This window comes from Haliaeetus albicilla, chromosome 26, assembly GCF_947461875.1.
Source record: "Haliaeetus albicilla chromosome 26, bHalAlb1.1, whole genome shotgun sequence".
Classification (NCBI taxonomy): Eukaryota; Metazoa; Chordata; class Aves; order Accipitriformes; family Accipitridae; genus Haliaeetus; species Haliaeetus albicilla.
The window spans coordinates 13,275,108-13,288,878 of record NC_091508.1 but is presented as its reverse complement, the minus strand read 5'-3'; the positions used below and the strand labels follow the sequence as shown (position 1 = coordinate 13,288,878).

Sequence of the window (13,771 nt, the reverse complement as noted above, 5' to 3'; positions counted from 1 at the left end):
CACAGAGATCAGTTCAGTGGTCCGAGGAGATGAATTTCTGGGCAGGTTTTTTTTCTCCTCTTTCTGAGATTGGTTTTCGTGATGCCAGACGGCATGTCTGTTCCAGCTCTAAGAGGACAGCTCTCCAGTGAGCTGAATACAAGAATATATTGGGTTCTCTGAAGGTCACTTCAGAGCTGACATTAAAAAAAAAGTTGTTGTTCAGTATTAACTGTGAAACCTTGCCTGTCATTTGTCTCACTTTTCACAGTTTCCAGCCTTTCATACCCAGCAGGACCTTCAGCCATTTCCATTCTCCCTTCCACTGCTCATACCAACTTCAGCCCAAGGGCTCACAGAAGTGCTAATAAAAGTCACACAGCCCCGAGCCTGCTCACAGTCACTCCTTGTGTAGAGCAGGATGAACTCCACCAACAGGTGACAATCCACAACCAGAAATAGGAGAAGAATTAAACTGGGGTGTATTTAAGTGATATTTGGCAAATTGATATTTGGCAGGGACTGAATGGGGTGCCTTCACCCATATGAATGCAGTGTCAGCCTCGTTCAAGCAGATGCTTAAGCCTGGCCTTAACTCTAAAGATACATTTGTGTGCTATTTAGTGAGAGGGAAACACTGAAGTAGCTCCCCGCAGAGCACAGCTTTTCTCCAAATCCCAAAGCTGATGCAAATTCTCTGTAGCTGAGGCACAGGCAGGGATGTGCAACACACTGGAAAGGGAGCAACAGCCACTCTGTGAGCAGCCACATTTAAAAACTCTCCTATGGACACACCTAGAACATCACTTAATTAGACCATTGGCTGAAAAAGTTAATGGCCTAAGTGAATTTAAAAAGAAAAAATGAAAAGCTTTTTGGGGGGTTAGAAATTGTTCTGACTGCAATGATGCTATTAGCTTGTTGTCAGAAAGAAATTACATTTCCCTGTAGTTTCAACCATTATTGTTTGCATTGTTTTTTGAAAGCCTAGTTTTATAACATATTTAAATTGTACTTGCTAGCAAAATATTCCCAATCTATTTATTTTTTATTGTAGTCCTGTCTTTGTATTTCCCCTTCCCTTTTGTGTCACATAATCAGAGATTGGTAGATTTGGTTTTACACAGAAGTTGCTGTAAACACAGCTCATGCCATTTAAATATTTAGCTGGAGGATGCACTCCCGTCATAGCAGGGAGTAAGTTATCTGGCATCCACAGCATTTGCAAAAGTGTAAACAGATGTGCAAAAGCATATTGAAAAGAAAAATTTACATCATCTGCTGTTTACTATGAAACTTTTGTATGTAGGGTAGCAATTACAAACCCTGTTCCTGGGCTCTGTACCTGGCTGTGCCATTGACCCACAACCGATTTTCGTGAGTCATCTCTTTTCAACAAGTTCCTTGTAATTGCTGATTTCTTAAGGACTGCTTTCTCTTTTTTTGTGTGTGCAGCTGGTCTTCTCTATCCTTACCCTAAAGACTGCTCCCAGGCTCTCCTGAATGGAGAAACCACCTCTGGGCTCTACACAGTTTACCTGAACGGTGACAAGGCTCAGCCTCTGCAAGTCTTCTGCGACATGAGCGAGGACGGGGGTGGATGGATTGTGAGTAAGAAGGAGAGGCCCCGCATCACCCGCACACGCAGCTGCCTGTGCTAAGAGCAGGGGTAGCAAATCCCATCCCTGCTCATCTATGGCAGCCCTCATAGTGCTCTGTTATCAGAGTAGGACTGACTTGTCCATAAATTTGGGGAATTTTATCTCAAGTAGGACACCTAGGTGCCTAGAACAAGGTTACCAGCTCTTTCTGTAGTTGGAGGAGAGAGAGGTGTCTCCAAAGGATGGGTTATGGTTTCAGCACCTAAGATAAGCACTGATCTCTCTCCACATCTTAGATCAGATACATACCTTCTAAATAGCTAATTAGGTGGGAGGAGGGTGGACTGACTCTATTTGAATGAGAGACACAGTGAAATAGGTTAAAGCACATGGTATGGTGGCTGCCCGGGCTTCCCAGGCCATTATGGAAGGGACACATCCCACCCAGACAATAAATGAATGGCAATAAAACCGCCAGCTCTCTGTACTGACATCCTCAAATCTGAACATGCCAGAGGGACCCAGGGCACAGAAAGGAAGAAGGAGCTGGAGAAATGCATGGCTAGGAGACTAGGGGGTGTAGAAAGTCTTGGCTGAGAAATACAGAACTGCAAGGGGCTGTTAAAAAAACAGAGAGCAGGAACTAAAAGACCACATCATGCAGGGGAGCCTGGGAACCCAACAGAGAAACTAGAGACTTAAAAAAAGCAAGGAGCATTCAGCAGTCTTGGTACAATGCCGTAATTGCAGTGAGACTGCTGCTTTGGATGGTAAAGGCAGGGGAGGAGCAATGCCAAGCTCTGCATTTGTAAAAGCCACATTGCTAGTGCCCTTTCTGTCAAAGGCGGTCTGTCGATAACACTTCTTGCATGCGGTGGTTGTAGGTGTTCCTGAGGCGTCAAAATGGAAAGGAAGATTTCTACAAGAACTGGAAGACTTATGTGGCTGGTTTTGGAGATCTTAAGGATGAATTCTGGATAGGTAAGTGGCAAGAATTTTCTTTTTTCAAACAAAAACACGAGCACAGCCCAAAAGACTAGGAGCCACTTTGAAGCCTCCATTTAGCTGGCAAGAGTATTTGTAAAGGGGAGCATAGCATGAGTGAAGGAGGCTAGGGGCAGCATGCTGCGAGGGAGATTGAAATTGCCAGGTCCAAGCCAGTCCCTCCAGTTGCAGTTCATAGATGTCATGCTTCTTGGGTCACCAAACGTACCAAACCAATGCTCACTGGTGCTCTCTAAGAAGTCAGAAGGTAACCTGAGAAGCAACTGCAAACCTTCTTCTTCCTGTACTCCTAGGACACCCTCAGCAACAAAAGCATATGACTTGAAGAAGCAAAGTGGGGAAAATAGAAGTAAAAAACAAATTTTCAAAGATTGTGTTACATTTTATTTGGTTTTAAATGAAAGCCAATGATGATCACACAGCACAACTTTGATTGCTTTTCCCAAAAGGCTACCTGCTACTGTGGTTTGAAGGGAAGAGGTCTCTCAGTCAGCCTGTTTTTATCTATTTGTTTTTGTGCTAACATTACCCTACAGCTGAAGTAGCTCTCTTTCCTCACCAGTGTTTATGCCCTGATATATCTATGCAAGCTAGTATGACCCCATTATGGGATAACAAATAAACACGGGAAGACAAATGAATTGTTCATTTACGTCCACAGGTCTGGAGAACCTCCACAAAATCACTTCTCAGGGCCAGTACGAACTGCGTGTGGATCTGCAGGACAAAGGTGAGACAGCTTACGCTGTCTATGACAGGTTCAGCGTTGGAGACGCAAAGACCAGATACCGCCTAAGAGTGGATGGGTACAGTGGCACAGCAGGTGAGCTGAAATCTATTTTTTTCTTCCGATTTGCAATTTCCTCCCAGTTGGCTCAAGGTAACTGTGTGAATGTTGCAGATCAGCGTCACAGCAGGTACCTTTTGTATGCTAGGTATTTGAAAATATGAACATATCAATATATTTTATGTTTCTGTTTTAAATCCTCCAGTCATTTAGGTGTCACATTTTATGGCATGCTTATGACAGAATACAAACAAGTATATTAAACAGCCATATATCTCATTTGGCCAATGCTTGACTGTCATTTATACAGCTAATAACTGCTTGGCACAGCTTCATCTCTTGTCAGTGGAATATGCAGCAAAGTCCTGCTATAACATGATTTGTAATTTTGCTGAACAAATCATCTGCCTTTTGTAATCTTACTGGATCAAACCCTGCAGCCCTTATTGAGTCCTCTTCAGGGCTTCAGAGGATTAAGAGATACATCCAGCTCCACAGGATGTCTTACAAGGAGATAATTTTATACTGCTAGGTGCGTAAAACAGACCACAGAGATGTGTGTGTATGGACTCTGCCCTGTGATCATCACATGAACTTTGTGCACAGCCTACAGGGAGGGATACAAAGGATATGCAGCAGTAGTAGAATCAATGTCTATTTAAGGCAAACACGCTTGTGCAGAGCAGTAGTAGCGCCTACATCTAGTAGGATTCAATCCTACTACTTCCTCTTCCTAAGCATTCAGGTCTAAGACTAATGGATGGAGCAACACAGATACTAAGGCACGAATGGGAACTCTGCTTCAGGCATACACTGAAGGCTGCTCCTATTGCACCCATCTTTAAACGGGCACCCACACCCTGGGAGTGGGAAGTCAACTGTAGGCAGACATCTCTCTGTCTGTGTTTCCAGCTAAAGAAGATGAGTAGCTTTACTGCATGGACTAGCTAAGTTTGGAGACTCCTTTGGTCTTGATTCACTCCTTGTGGAGGTCTCTTTGGACTTGGTTTGTCCACATTGCCTTCTGTAGAGGGCCAAAATCCAACTTTCAGCGAGAAGTGCAGAAAATGAGCTACGTAAAAAACCACTTAATAAGTTGGGGATTAGAGACAACCTGAAAAAAAAATGTTTTGACTTGCCTCCAACAACAAAAATTGTGTACTTCCTTTTGTATTAAACAAGTCAATTTCTAAGAACTTAGATACACAGCCAGGCATTACAGATTGTGCATGGCAGAGGCCAAACATTTTCTGCAGAATGGTCACTCCCATGTAATCTAAACTAGGCAAACCACTGACCTTGTTCTTTTTTTTTGTGTCCCCCATCCAGGTGACTCCATGACATACCATAATGGAAGGTCCTTCTCCACCTTTGACAAGGACAACGATTCTGCCATCACCAACTGTGCTTTGTCATACAAGGGTGCATTCTGGTACAAGAATTGTCACCGAGTCAATCTGATGGGCAGATATGGTGACAACAGCCACAGTCAGGTGAGTTTGGTGTTTGAAGGCTTTTGTAATGCATCAGAAGAAGGGGAATGCTATTATGGATCTGTCTGGTGGTTCAGCTAGCCAGCCATCGGAGCACCAACCAAAGCCCACTCTTCAGACCAAAGGATCATAGGGAAAGATATGGGCAGTTGCTCGCAAAACAAGAATTTAATGTCAGCTGGTGAAATACTGATAGTTTTGTATGATTTTCCAAGGCAATATGCCAAGCGTGCAGGGAACAACTGCAATTTTCAACATGTGAAACAAAATGTTCTTCTTGCCATGAAAGCCAGGCAGAGAGTGACGGCACTGGGGGTCAGCACGTGGGTTGGTTCGTACAGGTTGTGCACGCTAGCGGCCAGAGCCCTGTGCTTCCCAAAGCCCCTCTACTTTGTTGTGCCTCTGCTCCCAAGTTAGAAAACGGCCTGCAATCTGAAACAAGAGCAGTGAAGGCTGACAACAGGAGAAGAAGTGAATGTGTGACCTCCCACACTTCATCTTTGTCTTTGCAGGGTGTTAACTGGTTCCACTGGAAGGGCCACGAATATTCCATCCAGTTTGCGGAGATGAAGCTGAGACCTTCCAGCTTCCGAAACCTGGAAGGAAGACGAAAGCGAGCGTAAAGCCCCAGCGGTGGCAAAGGGGCTACGGGCAGGGTGATGGGGGGAGGGATATAGAATGGGGGTGTGGGGAGATCCTCTGGCATCACTGGGGTGGTGGGGTGTGAGGAGCTGGTAGTTGTACCAAAGCATTGGTGACCCTTGGCCCAACAGAGGCTTCTGCAGCAGTCCTAACAACAAGCCTTAAGTGTCCCAGCATTTTCAGCAGAGCAGCTCCGGCTGCCCACCAGAAATGTCCTCCACACCAAAGACAACGATCTCAAGGGTTGTTTGTTGTTGTATTAATTTTTGTTTTCTCAGAAAGCCTCTGGGATAAAGTTCTTCCACAGTCTGACTGTCTCTTGGGTGGCCTGGGGTAGGGGAGGGAGAACAGCTTTGTACATTGGTAGTTTGTTTTAGAACCAGCCATATTTTACACACAGAAATGTGTGCAATTAATTATCATTATTATTATTATTATTAGTTATAATTGAAATTCATTGGTCATTGGAAAGCCTTTTTTTATATATATCAAGTACCACAGAGAAGGAGGGGATGGGAAGGGGAAAGCAGTATGTTTTTAAACTTAAGCATAAGATTAATATTATTAATATAATGACAAAGTAATAATAATAATGATAATAATAAGCTAAGTTTTTGTCATTTTTAAGAGAAACATGCTTTCGGAAACACAGCAGGACAGTGTCTGATTGTAAATTTTTTTTATAAATAAAAGCACAATTACTTTTAAATAAATTTCTACCATTTTTCATACATGTTGAGTTTTTGCATGTCCGGGGTATATTTACTTAGGTGGGGAACTAAAAGAAAGGCTGAGAATTATTTGGCTGCTGAGCCTGTAATGAAAACTGTTCCTTTTGTCAGTGATTGGTTGTAAGTATTCTGGTGGGTTTGTTACAGTGAAATGCCCGTAAGGATTTGGTTTCTTTTAGAACACATTTCTTCTTTTTCCTGCCCAAAAGCTTCTTACGTGTTTTTTCTAAGTGTTACTGACCAATGCTTGCTCCATCTAGATGGAAATAACTAACAAAAGAATACAAAGAAAATACAGAGTTGTTAGGTACCATTGGCAACATTGAACACTTGTGTAAATAAAGGGCGCTCTTTTTTTATATCAATGAAACCCATGTGTAGTTCCTCTGTATCATACACTTCAGTTGAAGACAATAAAAGATCTTTTGTTTTAATCCAGTCTCTCTGCCCTACTTCAAGGTTGCACTTTTCAAACAGAGCAAATGTTTCTGCCTTCTTGGCAATCACTGGAAGGTGACTGGGAAAGAAGATGCTTTCAGTCAGAGAGGATATGATCAGCTCTGGGAATAAGACTTACTGTGAAGTGCTAGCTATTAGGTAAGGTCAGATACTGTTGATTTGACACAGGCTGTAAAAAGTGTGCATGCATGGGAAATATCGCTAAAAAACTTCGAAATCAGGAGGGAGGAAAGGAAGGAGGGAGGGAATCACTTCCCTTCACCCTTAAGTCACATCTTCCTAATTTATATATTTTTTTCTTTTAATATTGTTATTAATTTTATTGCAATTCTTTGATTATTGCATTTCTGAGCTTTGGCTGAGCATTAGCCCTTGGGAATGGTTATGTGCCAGGGGCAACTTCTTCACAGTCTTGACTGAAACTTTGGCAATGCTCCAGAGGGGAGAGCCTCACAGGGGCCCACCATGCTGGAGTGTGCACTGGGACCAGCTTTACTGAGAGAGATCCCTGGAACAGCAGGAACTGCTGTATGGAGACACAGAAGGTGCTGCAGACAGGAGCATCAAAGCCTGTGTGCTGGGCTTTATTAACAGTCAGTCCCAGCAACTACATTTCAGAAATGTCCAATTTCTGTAGATATTTATAACGCGTCTCCCAGGAACCATCTCACGCAGAGTGCAGCTATTCATTGCTGGGCAGACTCTAGGACCACAGACTAAGAGAATGCACGGGGATGAAGCCAACGATTTACCAGCTGGGAAAAGGCAATGCCTGGCTGGGGAAGTGCGAGAAGTTCCTGACAGAATTAGTAAAACGTTGGAGGTCTTCTGTTCATATAGTTTCTACTCCAGCATCTCTTGGCAGCTCTGCTCACCCTTCTCACCCATTTTAAGCCTAGCTACCTGCAGATGGCACACGGAGTCTGTCTGTCTTGGTCTGTGCCTCTGCTTGGCAGCACTGGGAAATCCTGCAGATATCCAGCATCAGTCTGGACGCTGCCGTTCTCCACTGTTGTCTTCTCGTGTGGTGACATCCAGCCCTCCGAGGTACCGAGCTGTTGCTGGTGTGTCTGCAGCAGTCGTCTTTCTTAGGAAAACTAACTGCATGTAGTAAAGCATTGCCCTATGGCCACACAGCAGGAACATTGCAAGAACACCTGTGATAAAAAGTTTATTTTTGGCTTGCAAGAGCAGGAGCTAGGTGACAGCAAAAGCACATGTCAAAGACAAACTTCCTTCATGAATATTATTCCATGTACTTTGAATTTCTCCCCCCTCCCTGCCCCCCATTGAAGTTATACTAGCGAATATTGTTTGTTTTGCACAGGGAATGCAAGTCTCCTTTGACCTTCCAGAGCACTGGCAAGGGGCTGAGCTGCAGCACTATATTAAATTCATTCTCTGTAATTAATAGCCCTTCTTCGGTGTTTGTCAGAGCAAATGATTGGCAGTATAAAAAAGGACAAATCCAGTAATGAAGAAATATGCTCCACTCTCAAGATGCTTTTCAAGTTAGTAGGAAATGGCACTAAATCTGTATAACTGGGGACTTGAAAGCTCTTGCAGTCTGTTTGCAGACATTCAGAGGAAGAATTTACATTTATGAAATTATTTCCTCATTTCTAGTAACATCACAAAGCTGACTGTATCTAGCTGTGATGTCATTTATCTTGGCAGATCCAAAGAGGGCTGCTGGAGATGGGCTTAGATTTGTACCTTGCTCCAGAAATGACGCAAACACACTGCACATATATTTCCTGTAATTACTCACTGACAGATGCCCTGCTTGGTATTTTTCATGATTACTACTGTGAGAGAGAAACTGGCAAATCCTTGAAGTAACACGTGCCAAAACACCCTTCAGAGCTGTCACAAGCTTGATTCGGTACCGAGCAGCTCCACCATGGGCTGTTGTAAGGGATATTTGTTTTCAGGTTTTTCTCTCCTCCCTTTCCTGGTTGTAACTTGGAAGAATAGCTTAAAAACACCCTCAGTTTTGAAATCTATTTATAAACCCACCAAAGGTGCACCAAATTGCTGTCTGGTTGGTTTGTCAAATTAAAAAACCCATAAACCACCTTAGTGCTGGTGTTAATATTGAACGTAATGAAGCAGTTTAGGAGTCTCCAGGGGGCAGGAGAGGAAGGGCTTCAAAAACACATAGGCCGCAAGATCCAAGATCTCAAAGGGACTGAAGGAGATATTTGGGGAAGTGAGTGGGATTTATGGGCTTAGGACTGTATCCATAAGGGATATTTTTGAGACATGTAGATGGAAAGCATCTTTTCCAGTGCCACTGTACCTATCCTCCCTCTTTCAGTCCATGTGAATGCCCAGCCCTGAAGACACCCTTATTCATACTGCAGTCCTAACAAGATCTCAGACTTGGATTTCTTACTTAAGTTTGGGTCAGGTGAGCGCTTCAAGCCAGTTGGGCAAAAGACAGCTGGATAGATAATTCTGGGGGACTGAGGCAGCTTGATGTTGATGGCAGATATTAGATTATTAAATCCACTGGCTTTCCATGGGACTTAGACTACTAAATGATGGGTTTTTTCTGAATCCAAGCATGAGTGTGCAGCCACACTGACCAAGTGGCTAGGGCGCTCTGCTGTGATGTGGGAGACGACAGATACTTTAAATTCCTCCATCTGCCTGAATCAGAGTAAGACCTTGATGTCAGCTCCATTTGACCCCAGGAGAGCACCCTCCCCTGCTGCACCATCTCTGGGTGCAGCTCCCTTACCTCTTCTGATGCTATTCCATTTTGTTCATTAATCAGGGGAATTGATCTCACCTATTGCAGGGCTAAATGTAACCACTAATCCAGGGTATCTTGCCCTAGCCTACATTAGTGAATAAGTAGCCCAAACTATTGCAGTGATTTGTAACAGAAGACGCCTTCTATTTCCCATCTTTCTTGTGCAAGGATGTCACTTCATTCAAAATTACAAGTTTGACTTGCTTTGCTTTAAGAAGAGTTGGTCATAATTGGAGGTTAAAGAGCATGTAATACTAGGAATTGAGTATAGAGGGATCCAGTGGCTTCCCCCACTACCCATTTGGTCTCAGCCTTCACTTCCTGAATCCAAAACTGCAGCCTTGAAAAACCTTCTCACAGCTGCCACATTAACTCTGCAGGAGCAGTATCTTTTTCTTTCTCTTCTTCTTTTAAGCATTCTTTGTGCTTAACCTAATGAACCTTCTCTGTCAGGCCTTGATTAGTAGAAAAGAAAGCTGAATAGAAATGTTTAGGTGTCATGAATAAGCAGCAGCTTGATCCTTCACCCAGAAAACGGCAAGGTGGTGGCATCAGCCTCATAGGTACCTTGCCACTTCATATTTCTGCCTTCCAGGGATGTGGACAAGATGATACAGGCCTCTAGAATAGAGCTGGGATTGCTAAGACGGTTCTCTGCACTCCATCAGCAGCTACAGGCAGGCTGGAAGTAATGAGCAGATATGAGACACCTTCATATAATGTTAGAAGTATAGGATCTTGACAAAATGATCAGGCAAAATGATTAAATGTATTTTATGGGAAGTGGGGGGGGGAAATGGGTAAAAATAAAAAAAAAAAAAAAAAAAAGAAGACATGAACCCTTCAGCTTTAGAGCTCCAGGTGGGGATATCCCCTGCTCAGGATTGCCTTATCATTTTCTTTGAAAAAAAAGTCTGCTCAGAAACCCTCCTGACTCTAGTCTTTGTTCATATGCCTTTTTCTTGGGTATTTCCCCAGCAGCCTCACCAGGTAGAGAAATCTCAGCCTGTAGTGCCATAGCAGCTTCGTGTGAGTACAACATATGTTTGTCTTGATAAACAAGGTGTGGTTTGTCACCAAGAGACTGCAAGCAAATATCAGCAAAAGCTGCACATATGGTCTTTGTTCTTGGAAGGCTGACAGCCTCACTGTAAAAAAACACATCTTAATCAGACCTTCAATCTAGAGAATAACATGACCTCCCTAGTGAAGAAGCTGGTTTAAGTGAGAGGGAAAGACAATTCTCAGAAAAAAAAGAATAAAAAGACAATGTAAGAACAGCTCTGGTTTTCTGGGTCATCCTCAGCTGCTCACAAGCTGCTCCTGGCTCCAGCCCAAGAAGTTTAGGAGTAGCACAACACTGATGATTGTACGGTGAAGAGGTTTTCACTTGACTAGCAACCTTGGTGAGGAATTTCCACAGGGTTGAGAATGAGTCTCCATCCGGGCTCGTATCAATCATGTTCCTTCTGCAAAATGAATCAGTCCTATTTCATTTTGCAGTGGAGATTACATCCCGAGTGGAGGATGGAGCAATATGGAGAAAATATAACCACATGCAAGCATTTTCAACACCTCTGTAATTTAAAGGAAGGTTTTCTGGAAGTAGTAGGAGTTGGAAAAGAAAGATAGAGGAAGTTATTGCATTATAGTTAAAGAGGCTGATGTTCTACCCAAGTATACAGTCTTGGCCTGTCTTTCATCCCTTCTACTCCTACATTTAGACACATGCACACTGAAAAACCCACTTCTGTTTTAGTCACTTTTAAAGTGTGGGGAACTCATGGTCTCATTGAGATGATATCTGAAGAGTTACTCACTTGTGCCCTTTTAGGTGACATTGAGGATAAGAGGGTTTTTTTAAGGTGAAAATCCATCTTCAGGAACTCTGAAGTATCAAAAGTTTGGGCTGAGCTTTTCAAAGGGGTCTGGCAATGTAGGAGGCCCATCACATTCCATAGTGCTGATGTTTTGCTTCCTCAACGTGGCTTCTCAGAAGACTGCCGAGAGGAATAGAAGGGATAGATTTGAAATGGTAGCTATGGTTATGCCATACAGACAGGAGCTTGCAAACTGCCTCCCCTTGCCCAGTACCCCCATTGCAGCTCCCAAGAACCAGACTGGCAGCCTCACACTTTTCAGTCTCTGGATATGGAGAGGAGCCTCCAAAGCCACTAGTCATGGTGTGTTAATGGTTAAGAGGGTTTTTTGGTGTACAACACGCAATGTAACTAATAGCTGCTGTTATTCACAAATTCAGGACTCCTTGTGCTTGGATTGCCACAGGGAAAAATTCAAGCCTCGTGTACCTCCTGCCTGCCATACACTGTCAAAACCACTTCAAAGGCATCTCGTTGCAAGATAACATCTCTGCCTGAAGCCATTGAGGATACATGGGTAGTGATGAAGTCAAAGGGCCTGATGATTTTAGTCGTTCACCTCTTTGTCAGGTACTTTCCTCAGAGGAAATCATTCAGCTTCCTGTGTTTTTACTGTAAATTATATGCTGCAAAGAGGAAAGAAAGAAAGAGACCAAGAGAGATAGACAGATTGGGAGGGAAAAAAACAACACACGGATGGTTTCAGTACAGATAATGCCTTTCACTGCCACTTTTGCGGCTCCCTTTGTCTAAGGCATCCCCCTTCTTTATAGTTGTGCGGAAAGGGTTAAAAACAACAGCTAACCTGAAATTTTGTCCACTGCTTAAATTGAAACTACTTTCAGGACTGAAAGTGTTCATTTCCTCCCCGCCCTTCCCCTGCCTCTTTACTTTTACTTTACTTAGTGCCTTGTCCTTCTATTTCTGTAACTGGCAAAGGAAGAGGAGAAATAATGTGGAAAAGACTGTTTCTTGTCCAAGTGGAAGAAAAAAAATTCCTGGCTGTGTCACTAGAGAGCACAATCATTCTGATGATTTATTCTCAAAGATAATTTCCACTTTTTCATCAAACCAATTGTAGAAGTCTCAGCTTTAGGAACAGTTGGGACTTTTTTACTAACAACATGTTCTAGGTTTCTGTGCAAATAGGATGCTGGTTGCAAAGAAGGTAATTAGCCAAAAAAAAAAAAAAAGCTATCTTCCCTAGAAAAAGTTTTTGAAGGGAAATTTTGAAGTAGCCCCCCCGACACGTTTCAAGTCCATTATGACAGACCCAAGAAGTGTAACTGGCTGAGATAAACTGAAAAGAAAAAAAAAAAAAAATCCATCATATTCTGAGTATGCATATACCCTGAACCATTTGACTTTTCCCTAGAAAATAATTAGTAAAAACGATCTTAGACCTCCGAGACGCCAATTTTTATATGTTTTAAGTACAAGCTATGTGCATCCTTTACCTTACAGTAACCAGAAATAACACACCCCACTGCAGTGCTGGCAAATCAGTCTAATTGCAGATACTTTTTTAATATGAAGTTCATCAGACCAATGATACAGGCAGCAGCTCTGTGTTTTGGCAGGCTTGCATCAGTCCAAAGGAGTCCCTCTGAAGCCCTGTGTCTGAATATATTCCAGCTATGGTTATACTTGGATACATGGATACCTGGGGGAGGCCTTAAGGGAGAGGATACCCTGATTTCACATTTGTGATTGCCTCTGACCAGCCTGATCTTTGCTTTCCAAAAGGCTTTCCAAGCACTCACAGCTGCAGCTACAGCTCTGAACTCTTCTCACTGAAATGGGTTAAGGTCTCACAGGTACCAAAATTTCAGTGCCCCTCAGCAAAACCTCGATTCTAAGCCCTGCTTCACCCCAAACCATTTCCTCCACCCCAAGCCCTTGTCATCTTACCTGGCTATGGAACTGAAAAACAGCTCTTTGATGAGGAGCTGCTTCCACACCATAGCAGGAGAGCCTCTCTTTGCTGCAAGGGGAAACGGGATTGCTCTGCACATATAGTGCAACACTCACACATACCAGTGCAGATGGAAGTGTGCGTGTGCGTGTGTGCAAGTGCCCTTTAGCTGTGTTGCCTTACAACTGCCATCATGCCATCAGACCAAGGGCAGCATTCAGACAGGAAACTCCCCTGGCAAAATCTCATGTGCTGGAGAATGTAATAAGTCACTTTAGGTGACACATCCCTGGTCACTTCTGCACTACCCCACGCTGCAGTGCTAGAGAGTCCAGTCCCTTTAGCTTGTTTTCTGTCCTGTTTGCCTTGCACAGGCTAGTGTGGGCTGCTGTGGGTTTGTAGAGGCCCTTGGGCTATGCCTCTGCCAGGGCAAAGGCTCTCCTCAGCAGCTTTTGGGGCTGGGCTAATGTCCTGCACCCTGTCTTCTTCTAGCAGTTTAAATGATGCACCAAGTGCAG

The 13,771-nt window shown here is 43.4% G+C and overlaps 1 protein-coding gene and 1 long non-coding RNA gene across 6 annotated transcripts in view; one reads left to right on the top strand and one right to left on the bottom strand.

Moving 5' to 3' along the window:
• LOC104325436 (tenascin) overlaps positions 1 to 6,672 on the top strand; it is a 75,931-nt gene extending 69,259 nt beyond the window's left edge. For all 5 annotated transcript variants that reach the window (XM_069772210.1, XM_069772209.1, XM_069772207.1 and 2 more), the window contains 5 exons: positions 1,435 to 1,586; positions 2,465 to 2,561; positions 3,247 to 3,408; positions 4,702 to 4,865; positions 5,378 to 6,672. In XM_069772210.1, coding sequence (XP_069628311.1) covers positions 1,435 to 1,586; positions 2,465 to 2,561; positions 3,247 to 3,408; positions 4,702 to 4,865; positions 5,378 to 5,488 — 686 coding nt within the window. In that variant the 3' untranslated portion in view covers positions 5,489 to 6,672. The remainder of the gene's footprint in view (positions 1 to 1,434; positions 1,587 to 2,464; positions 2,562 to 3,246; positions 3,409 to 4,701; positions 4,866 to 5,377) is intronic.
• Positions 6,673 to 6,738: 66 nt separating this feature from the next.
• On the bottom strand, positions 6,739 to 12,022 carry LOC138682216 (uncharacterized). Its single transcript, XR_011322371.1, has 3 exons — positions 11,768 to 12,022; positions 11,279 to 11,458; positions 6,739 to 7,854 (listed from the first exon to the last, which is right to left on the bottom strand). It is a non-coding gene; the product is annotated as an uncharacterized lncRNA (long non-coding RNA).
• Between the last annotated feature and the right edge of the window lie 1,749 nt (positions 12,023 to 13,771).